The sequence below is a fragment of the Schistocerca cancellata genome, chromosome 1 (assembly GCF_023864275.1).
Source record: "Schistocerca cancellata isolate TAMUIC-IGC-003103 chromosome 1, iqSchCanc2.1, whole genome shotgun sequence".
Taxonomy (NCBI): domain Eukaryota; kingdom Metazoa; phylum Arthropoda; class Insecta; order Orthoptera; family Acrididae; genus Schistocerca; species Schistocerca cancellata.
Genome location: NC_064626.1, coordinates 460,368,672 through 460,380,743, shown reverse-complemented (window position 1 = coordinate 460,380,743; position 12,072 = coordinate 460,368,672). Strand labels below are relative to the sequence as shown.

General features: G+C 37.7%; 1 protein-coding gene across 2 annotated transcripts in view; it reads right to left on the bottom strand.

Annotated features, from left to right (window-relative positions):
• Positions 1–12,072, bottom strand: part of LOC126177028 (tudor domain-containing protein 7-like) — a 231,172-nt gene that overhangs the window by 202,125 nt on the left and 16,975 nt on the right. For both annotated transcript variants that reach the window (XM_049924262.1, XM_049924270.1), the window contains exon 3: positions 867–1,087. In XM_049924262.1, coding sequence (XP_049780219.1) covers positions 867–1,087 — 221 coding nt within the window. The remainder of the gene's footprint in view (positions 1–866; positions 1,088–12,072) is intronic.

Sequence of the window (12,072 nt, the reverse complement as noted above, 5' to 3'; positions counted from 1 at the left end):
AGACGCCTGGACACTTACCTTGTTGAGAGCCCTTCCTGGCACAAAGTAACAATGTGGACATGATCAAACAGCGGTATTGACCATCTAGGCATTGTTGAACTACAGACAACATGAGCCATGTACCTCTGTCCTGGTGGAATGACTGGAACTGATCGGCTGTTGGACCACCCTCCATCTAAAAGGCACTGCTCATGTATGGATGTTTATATCTTTGGGCGGGTTTAGTGATGTCTCTGAACAGTCAAAGGGACTGTATCTGTGATACAATATCCACAGTCAACGCCTATCTTCAGGACTTCTGGAGTACTGGGGTGATGCAAAACTTTTCTGATGTGTGTGTTTAATAACTATCATATAAATGAAACTGCGATCTATAAAGGGATGGAATATGAAAGTATTACATGACACAATGTACATTAAGCATACTCATGCTACTGTGTTTGTCGCATTAGTTTTTTTCCTGTCTGAATAGCTTGTATGTAATGTGCCCAACATTCAGACTAATCATCATACATACATAAAAATAAGGATCTATTTCCCAAATAATAATATAAAGTCTAGCCCAGAAGCTTCAGTAAATACACCACCATGTTGATAAGCTGCTTCCATCCCAGTACAAAATTCTGTGGATTTCTTTCAACCAATACAGTCCTAACTGCGCTCATATCTTCCTCCTAAAGCAAGCAAAGAAGAAGAAATTATGAAATTTCCTCTTGTACCTGTTGACCTTTAACATCTGTTCTTGAACTTTTTAAAATAATCACATGTAGCACCACTGCTGCGATTTGTAAAGGATTGGGGAAGTTTTACTCCCATAATTTGGAAAAAAAATTATCAATATGCCATAGCAAACCAACAGTACTTACATTCTTCAATGGAAATTTCAGTTTTTTGGGTGCAGACTTCTGCTTAGCTACCAAAGCAGCCAAATGAGCAGTGTTTTCTTTAGGGATGGTATCAAACATCAATTCACCATTTGAACCAGTGAAAATTCGCATATCTTCAACAGTCTTTAGAAAATGTTCCAAAGATGAATAACCCAGTTCTCTGTACGGAATGCTATGTCCAACTAAGGTTCTGTAGTCTCCTAAAGAAAATAAATATTCACTATTAAAAAATGAAAACAACAAAACAAACATTTTTAACATCATTACTAATAAACTTTAAAATACTGAACAAGTGGGAAAGGCTTTTTTGCCGTAGTAAAACAAATCTATCACCCCACAGTTAACATTCTCTCTGGGTTATCATTCTTGTGCAACTGTGTTTTTGACAGTTTCATGAGCAACCATCCACTGTTAATAATTTTTTTAGCTGAAATTTGAGCTTGATGCAATGGAGAAAATACACAAGAAAAATAAAATTAGTAAGAACAAATACAACATGCACTATTACACTCTTGATTGAATTATTTTGTATTTGGAGTTGGCAAGAACAGCCATGTTGTTTCAAATAGCCAAGCTTTGTTAAACTAGTCTTAGTCACATCTCAAAAAATTTAGAAGGGTTCGGCTTGTGCTTTGGCCTTTCTTCCTGACTTTCTCAGATGGTAAGTTTTGACATAATAAATAGCTTAAGCAAGTCTTTTCTTATCCTGCCTGGTAAGTCTTTCCTAAACCCAGCGTTCTGAGCAACTTTTCCGTAACTCTCCCCATTTTCTAAACCTCATCAGTCCTCTTCCTTCATCCCTCTTCCTCCCCCTTCAACCCTTCTGCCAGGAGCAGCAGGAGGAGGAGGAGGAGGAGCAGTCACTCACTCCAAAAGCTTGCAAATTTTCACTACTTTGATAATGTGTTTTCTCTTGACACCAGCTGGTGAATTAGTTATCTATCCACTCACATTTTCAAAAACTGACTATTTTCACTGGTTTATAACATAATCATTAGAAATGAGAAGTTCTGTATACACCCAGTCAGTCTCAGTAATTATAGTAAAGATTGAAAATACTGCACAAGTTGAAAAGTTTTTTTTTTTTCTTTTTTTCCCAATCCTTAGACCACGACCAGTTTAAGGCTATTACATGCTCATCATCAGGTGATGCTGCAAATAAACAAGACACTGGAGCTAATAATAATTTTTATATGCACTAGTACACATGAGAAAAGCAAAAAAGAAGAAACATGTAACATTTTCAGAAAACTTAAGTTAATACCGAAGTGACATCAGACAATACAATGGATAACAGCCTGGGTAAAGAAATATGGAATGAACACGATAATGCTTACAATTTGCGTTGCGAACAGAAGCGCCATGACAGAGGGAATAGAACGTGGTGTACCACCAGCAAGCGCAGGGCACAGAGTAGCTTACATGAAGGAGGAAGTAAACTGGTAAACTAGATTGACAAAACTATTGCCAACAGTTGATAGGAAGAATAATGCCAGACCAATCAGCCCAATCATTCAAATTTAAATTAGTGATTTACACGCAAAAGGGAAAAAAAAAACATTACAAAAAAAAATTCACGAAAAGCATTAAGTGCACATTATGAGTGGTAAAAGAATATTCTGAATCAGGGGCAGAATAGAACTGAAGTAAAACTCCTAAATGGAAGCATGTGCAAAGCTTACGCATAACCCGTAAAACACTTTTTCCTTTTTCATTTGTGCATAAACTATAAAACACAATACATTTTTTTTTTTTCTTTTTCATGAGTGGCACACAAATTTTAATTTAGTTGGGACACCTATGGTAACATGGAATAATGGGCAACACTCACGAGCTAAAAGAACATAACCACGTGTCACTCCTATTAAAAAACAACTTGCTGCTAAGCAAAATGGACGGTAGCTCAATCTTTAAGTCCTCACTTTGAAAAACTCCTCAAACTTTTAACAGTTAGCAGTAACATCAATAAAGGAAAACATTGAAAATAGGAGTAATACAGCAAGGTAACAAAACTTAAGTAAAAGTTGGCGACTCAACTAGGCTTACGTAAGATAAGACATGAAACAATTAAATTCTGCATTGTGAATAACAGGCAAATTTAAATTTAATGACACAGATAATTATGCACAATAACACACCATAGTCATAGACTAAAAAATTGAAAATATGCAAACTTCTAGTCTTCACTATGGGAAATAGTGAAATACATTTGCCTATTTCCTATAGTGAAGACTTCAAGGTCCAGCCAGTTTCTATCCTGCATAGCTGTAAAATGTTCTTTTTTAATAGAAGTTTGAATATTTTTACTATTTAATCTGTGACTATGGCACATTATTGTGCATCATCTGCATCCTAAAAAATTAAAATTTGCCTGTCATCCATAACGTAAAGTTTATTTAACTATCGCATCTTTATCTTATGCAAGCCTTGTTGAGCCACTGGCTTTTAGTTAGCAGTGTTATTACCTTGCTGTATTTCTCCTAGTTTCAATGTGTCCCTTTATTCCCATTACTGTTAGCTATTAAATAGTATAAAGGTTTTTGACAGTGGGACTCTTTTTGCTTAGCAGCAAGATGTTTTTGTAAATAGGATTGACACTTGTATGTTCTTTTAGTTCATGACTATGACATGATATTCCATGTCACCATATGTGTCAACACTAAACTAAAATCTCCATGCCACTTGTGAAGAAGAAAAAGATTCATTGTGTTTTACGGTTTGTGTGTAAGCTTTAAGTTGCTGGTTTCCAGTTAGGAGTTTTATGACAGTTCTGTTCAGACTCCATTACCATCCATAACGCAGTCTTAATGCTTTTCATGCAAATTTCTCTTTAATATTTTCTCATTTTTCATGTAAAATCACTAAGTCAAATTGTGAATTGCCAAGTTAGTTGGTCTCATGTTATTCGTCTCATCAACAGATGGCAGTACTTTCACCAATCTGGTTTATCAGTTTACTTCCTCCTCCGAGTAAATTGCTCCACGCTCTGCACTCACTGGTGGCACACTGCATCCTATTCTCTCCATCGTGGCACCTGGGGCTGCAAAACAAAACTTCAGTGTCCTGATGCTCATTCCATACTTCTTTACCTAAACAGTTGTCCACTGTACTTCCTGGTATCGCTTTAGCATTGATTTATGTTTCACAGCACCTAACCCCACCGCTTTTAGCTAAAAATGTTATATGGCATTTCTTTTTTGTTCCCTCATGTGTACTAGTGCAAATAAAAATTATTATTAGCTTCGATTTCTTGTTATTTTGAGTATCACATCTGATGATGGGCACATAATAGCCTGTAACTGGTTGTGGTCTAAGCATTGGAAAATAAAAAAGCTTTACAACTGAAGAGGTATTTTCTATCTCCACAATATTGAAGACAACGATACAGTTCTAAAACTATTGACATCCATTCAATATAATACTATATTGTACCATGTGAGAGAGGTATTGTTCAATACATATCAGTTCCTGTTGAGACCAAGAGAAATTCAATTCCAAATGAATTTCTGCAAAGAAAAGAAAAAGTAAATAATAACAATCAGCATGTGAGCTGGAAGATGTAAATGAAAGCACTATGTGTTACTTTAAGGAAATGAAGTTCTTGGTTTGATCAGAAAATCCCAGGTGCCTCATTGTTCTCAACAGCAATGGAAATTGAAAACATGGCGCCATGACAGTACAGTGAAACATTTATTTTTCTTGCAGCTGTTCTCATAACTGACAAACAAAATCTTGTCGGCTGTCTAGTGAGCATACACGTTTATTTTTCGTGCAACATTTGTCAAAGTTCATATTAAGATCATGTAGATTTCCATCACCATTATTGTTTTATCTTTTTTGTAGCAGTACTTACAGTAGAGAAAGACGTGGGAAACATGTACATGATCAATTATGCAGTTCACTTGTTTAATTGTAATTAGTAGTAGTTGTGGCTTACCAGACTATGCTGTGAAGTAAGAGTCCCTGATCCACTGAAATACTCAAAAAATGGTTCTCAGACTTGCTTCCATATTGCACAACTTCTGCTTGTGTTTTGAAGGGCAAGCAACTCTGTCACAATCCATACAAATTCCATGTCATCCATTGCAGACATGTTCTTTTTGTAGGCAGAGTTCTAACTGATGCATGTCAGACATAAATATTGCACAGTGATATTGTGCCATTCTCTTTCATATAATATATTGACACAATATCATTATATTAATAATACTGAATGTGTGAGAGTTGCTTTACAGACTATATAAACCAACTTCGTCCTGGCAAAAACACCTGCAAGTCTACAAAGACAGTGTAGACAGCTGAGTACATAAATAAAAATAACTTTTATACCTTCATGTGAATGATGTATATAAATTATTTTAAAGGGGAAAGTCATAGGATGTTTTATGAATCAAAGCAGATCAGATCTTGTCCAGAACACGTAAAGGCCATAATGTATGCCTCTGCTTCCGTAATGAAAATACAGAGTTACTGTTACCCTAAACTGCCTGTGCGTTTCCAACTATGACTAAGGAACTATGCAACATCATTTATTTATTTATTTATTTATTTATTTATTTGTGCAGGGAGATAAAACAAACAGTCTTAGCCAGCTATTGCCCAGACCGAAACCGAGTTTATTGTGCAGATTCTCTCCCTGTGCCAGTTCCCTTAGAAAGTAGTATGAAACCCTTCATTAGTTCTTTATTAGACACAATTTCTTCAGGAATCAATGATCTGAATGTTCTGTGTCTTAAGTAATGTTATTATTATTGACAGTGCTTTTTCAACACACAGTATCATCTACGAAAATTGTGCAATAGGTGAAGTGTTCACAGGATTGACAAGCGCTGTGGTGACATATCTGCCTCTCATGAGTGATCTGTTCAGTTCTTTCGATGAGTGTCTACACAATCTAATCATGTGAAGGAAACTGAAGTGTTAAAACCACTTAATTTTGTAGGTCCAATGACTTATGAAGAGTGTTATCATTCATTCATACATACATACATACTATGAACACAACATCAAGAATTACAATACCGTTTACATGTATCTGAAACAGGAGGAGCTGGTGTTGCATATTGATTTTGTGAAGAACTGCTTTTATCAAAAAATCAAGGAAATGAAATGTGAGCTCACTGAGCAACAGACATCATGCAATTCAGTGGCATACTGTCATCCATATGAGAAAATTGGTCTGTCTTCAGTCTTAAACGGTGTAGTATCTTATTCACTGAAGGATGGTAAATATGCCATCACCATATTTCATAGAAGCACATTATGTGATATTACAGAACAAAAATCTAACAATCAAAAGTGCACACTCAGTCAAATGCAGGAACATTACAGTTCAGAAACAGATTTATGTTTCTCCAGTTTAAATGTCATGTAATGGGCTTAGGGTTTCCAATTTATTTGAACTTTTTTGAAATATCTCAAGAAAAGGGTGCTGTTGATAAAACATAAGGGGATTAAATGAATTTTGTTTGGCCATGTAAACCACAAGGAGAAAACGTTCAACAAAAATAAAGTTTCTTAATAAGCACAATAAATCTGATTTAAGCTTTCATATTTCCAGAAGAAGATGGGCAGAGCTCACATTTCAAGGGAAAAGATTAAAGAAATTTCCTTAGAGCCATTTTTTATCTTTGGAGGGAGCTTATGTTTAAGGAGAAGATCCATATGACTGAAAGAATTTTATGAAGAAAGCATCCATCCTTAAGTAGTATTTAAATCTGCTTAACTGATGGCTATTTAAACTTTTGGGCAAACTTTCATGCTAAGAAAGAAGTTTCAGCATAGAAGATATCAATTTTCTGTACCCTCTATCTGGTATCGTAAAGCAATCACTATGAAGATGGTGAAATTTAACTGTGAAATCTATTGCAAATAAAATTAAAACCTATAAATACAGATGAAAATGTTATACCTGCTACATAAAGATATAATAACAGCTGTTGCTACATGGTATATCAAAGACTGATATCTGGAGATCCCATAACTCTGGTCTATCATATTACTCAATGCACTGTCACCAGCTGATCAATTACTCTATTGTTGCGATATCGTCTACAAGAAGAGCTTGGTACATCTTCTGCGACTCCTTTCATCAAATGTCCGACTTTGATGGCTTCTGTCATATTCGAATTTGAAATGTTGCCAAGGGCCAAAACATTCATTTTGCCTTGACTTTGGGCCCTCTTCTTCAACCATTCTTCAGCTAAACTGACTTGCTGTTGACTGTCACCTAATGTTTTCTTTAATCCAGCCTGAAATTTGTCCCACTTATTGAGCTTCTATTTGTTCTTTTCGAACCACTATTGGGCTGAGCTGTCCAAGTAAAAGTCCATATTTGCCAAGCATATCTTGTCATACCACCTGTTGTATTTGATGAATCATTTTGTTGGGTCCTGAACAGCATCTCTGAAAAACACCGGTGGATACTTGATGTGCAACTAACTTACTACTGGCTTAGCATCCATTGATCTCCTGAACATACAGACCATGGGATGATGTACTGCTTGTATTCCACTTCCTGTCCGTATAGGTGACAGCTCTTGCATTGTTTGATTAGAGCCATGATGATGTAGATGTCTTGAAGATACCTGGTATCTGCACCAAACAACGTCACTTTGAAACCGCACTCAAGTCCAACTCTGAAGGCAGAGCTGACAATGAAGAACAATAATTAGAATTGAAAGTATGTTTACTACTGACACCAATGTGCAGCCGGAACAAAACTGATCTCTTGGAATGAGAGTGCTGTTATTTAGACAAAGATTGAATATTCCAGGGGTCAATATTTATACAACAGTCATATATTCCAGATATACAAACACCAAACAAACTGTATTTAAACGATATATTTCAAATTGTCTTTCGCCATTCCAGAAAATGTATATTATCCAGCATCAATTCGTGAGTTTCAGAAGCAGTTCACTTACTTAAAGAAGAAAGCATCCAAAACCCTGATTTCTCCTTTCCTTGTTAAATTTTTTGTCCTCGTGGAATGCAATTGCACGATTCATACTCACTTCCACCAACTATCACCCATTTCATGGCCATAGTAAACACTTCTAGCACATAAATGTATTGATGCAAACACTGGTGAGCTACAGTGGCTCACAATGTTGCCAAACAGGAGCTACAATTAATGTAGCCATCAATGTTGCCTAGCAACAGGGCTAGGCTATATTGTCCGCAACACCTAATTTATATGGTTGTGCAAATGTATCTAACACCAGATCTCCAAAATTGACGCTGCCGATTTTACAATTGTTAACATCACAGAAAATATGAAATTTAAGCTTATCAGAGACATCTACTATCATTTTAGTGTCATTTCAGTTAAATATTAAGCTTAAATTTGGGATTTTTATAAATACATTTAAATACTGTTTGTTAATTTAGTGATCAATAAAATAACTGTTCCCATTTCTTTTACAAAATGTGCGTGAAGCTTTGATGCCTTATGGAGCCACTTTGCACTGGATTATACTAAACAATGTGTTCATAATCTCACACAGGTTACCGCCCTGCATTAAGTGACTTGGAAGTTTTTATAGCTGTGTCAGCGTTGAATTTTTGATATGAAGGTGACAGAAGACTAATAAAAACCTTGCAGCTTCAAAAGCATTCTCTTCAAAAGAAGAACAGCTGGTTTATGCTTCTGCGAAGAAGCTCCAATGTACATTCATCATGAAGTACTACTCTTACACTGGCAAGAGTCTTTTACAAATACAATGTTTTACTCTTTTTGGCCAAAAGTCTCATACAATACAAAAATGTATGCACTAACTTGTTTAGAAATGACTGCTTAACAAAAACTGCCCCTTGTGCACAGAAGATTTTTAACCCACAAGGAAAACTCCACAGAGAGGTTTTCTGAAACTATGGCCCAGACGTGTGACACACAAAAACAACAACAACAACAATAACACCTGTTTGTCCATTAACTAAAAAATGTAACTTAATACACAATTTCTGGGGACAAATATCCACACTACTTGAACACAAATCGAAAAGTCCATCCTTAACATTGCCTAGAAAGTGCTCTCAGTGATAAGGTTGATGAAAGCCACACTCAGCAGTGGACAGACCGGGAGCTCGCAGACAATTAGAAACATATTCCAAAGATGCCTTGGGCTCACGGACAGTTGAGATAAAAGTCCCACATAGCACTGAACTTGAAGGTGGCTGAGATGCCGGTCCAGCACAGCGTGGCACTCAAGGGTAGCTAATAGAAGCCAGCGAGTGTTGAATGTCAGGTGCTCACAGTGCTGGCAGTCATCTCTGTTTGATATGTTCCTGCACAGCAGAGCATAAATTGGCCGCAGATTGGTCGGGCGACAGCCTGAATACCCACCAACAGATGGATACTGGATATTAGCATGGCTTTTAAAGGGCACATGATTTCATGTATGAAAGTGGTGCCTGCAACTGCAGCACAGTTTATTCCAGTCTACATACCACACATCAGCAATGATGGCGTCACCCGATGCTGTGGAGACTGCTTGAGACATGGTCGGAAAAAGCATGGCGAGTTGTGTTAATGTCTGTTATTTACGCATGATCTCTTGCAGTAGTGCTAATATACAGCCTGGGCTGCGGCTACTCACGGTATACATCTGTAAGAGTAGTGGCCATGTCACAAGATAGCAGCCTGGTGTATACAATAACAAATTTTGTCCAATTTGTCCAGGCAAAAAAATTATTTGCATTCAAGCAGAGAGAGGAAAATACATAATCAAAACATTTGCTACGGAGAAACTTCAATGAAACGTGTGTTGCTTATTGATACAAAAAGTGATCAGAAATCGGATTTTCAAACTTTTGTGAATTATTTCTGAAGTGGCAAAGAAATGTGTGACTGTTGGCACAGCAGGCTGGAACACATTCATTCCTTAACATGTCCTTTCACTCAAGGTCTGCTAGCACTGAACTAAACTTCCAAAATAAAATCACTTGTGGCGTTTCAGGTATGGACCTGTTTACACTTTTGGCGTTAGTGAAAAAAACACTAGAATTAATTAATTAATGCTTCTGATAATATATTCATCCATAATATACGCTTTGTTGACGCTAGATACAACTTCCTGGCAATCCTTTGTAACACATCCCTATAGGTACTAAGAGAAGCTGTCTGCCATTTTCTCCATAGTTCTAGAATGTTCATAATCTATCACAGTAATTGTAAACATCACACAATACTCAAACAAGAACACTGGCCAAGTGTCATTTCAGTTCTTCTCTCCTGCTATTTATAGTAGCACCTCTTGATGCCAGGTAACAAAATTTTGGTTAATTATAGGTAATCTGGAATTTGAATGGTGGTGGTGATTTATGACAGATGGTGCTAAACAGCAAGGTCATGAGCTCTCTTGCATTAATGATATACCAGAGAAACTTGGGAAAATCTATGGAAAAAGATCAATAAACCAGAAAATTGTGTTTCATCCCACTACAAGAATCGTAAAGCAACCCCAAGAAGGTGAGCTTCAGAATAGCCCGCTTTAAAATCCCAATGAGACACAGTGAAATAACTTAGTAAAATCATTCATAAAAGAGCTGTATATGCTGTTAACCCTTTAACTGCTCTGAACGTGTTTACGCTTGCCACCAGTCCTTCTACCCGGTACTCTGAACGTGTCTACTCTTAAACTGGTGGCGCGCGTAAACACATTCAGAGCGCACAGGAACAGGTACAAATGCGTGCGCATTAACACGTCCAGAGCAGTTAAAGGGTTAAAACAGGAACAGACAACCATGGCTGAATGACAACTTAGAAATAATACATGACCCAGCCACTCTGTGACACATTAAGATCTCACACCCAGTACTTTGGGAAGAATTCCAGACACCACATAAAATCTTAAGACATGATCAACACTTGCCTCGTTCTACTTAAAATAGAGGGAAGATCCTGTGGGAGACCCCATTCAACCCTCAGCTCATCATATAAAACACACTCAGTTTAAATATGTTGTACTGACAGCCATGTCCTGCATCCCTGACACACTAGGGGCTCCTCACAATGTAAGAGGAATCCATGTTTCAATGGGCAATGTCTCACTCTTAAGCCGAGTAAGGGCCACTTCTTCACGTCATCACAAGCACAAAGAGGTAATCCATGGTCACACTGAAGTCTTTATGGAACATAGTTTATTATTCCTCACTTCCAGCCACTGATATTCCCACCAACATATGGCCTTCCTGGTCACAAATAAAGTGACAGCTCACAAAGGGACTGAACAGCGAGCAGGAGAAGGAGGAGGAAGGGAGCAAGCCTCCTTGGCCGCCACATCAGCAAGTTCATTTCCCTGAATCCCTATGTGCTCTGGAACCCAGCAAAGAAAGATTTCCTTGTTTTGCCTTTGTAAGAGAAGGAGAGCATCTTGCACCTGTTGCAATATCTGATCTATTGTGTACATTTATCCAATAGGGGGACGGGCACTTTCAGAATCTGAGCAGGTGATAAATTTTTTGTCATGACGTCATCTCATCTGCTCTATTGCTCTCAAGATAGCAAACAGTTCTGTGTAATAAACTGAAAACTGTTGTGGGAGCCCTATCCTGAGGATAATGTCAGGTAACACGACAGAACAACCGAAAAAATCTGCCTACTTAGAGCCATCTGTGTAGACAGTAATAAAATACGGGTGGTGACACAAAATCTCATTAAACTCCATTTTAAAAACATAGCCTGGGGTACATTGCTTCCTGTAAGCAGTCAATTCTAAAAGCAATCAGGTTCTTGATAGTAGCCCTACTCCACCTCTGGCTTTGGACCTTAATGCCCCCCACCTGTAATAACTCAAGGCTCTCCGTTGCACAGATCCCAAAGGGCCATGTTGCTTGTGGCCGACGAGCAAACAGCCGTACCAGTGACAGCTGAACAACATAGCTGGATGCTGGTGATGTAGAAATGGACAAATAAAAAGACATTGAATAGACAGACGAGGCTCACCAGTCTCCGTACACAAACTAACAACAGGGCTCGTGTGATAGACCCCTGTTGACAGCCTAATACCCTGGTGGTAAATTGCATCCAGCATTTTAAGATATGAAGGCCTTGCTGACCCATAAATCCGGCATCTGTGTTCAAGCTGGAGGTTGCACAAAGGCCTTATGAAGTTCGAGCACACATGCCCTGTTGGCTCCCCAAGACCTATGACTGACACATTTAAGGATGTTTAAGAGGTCT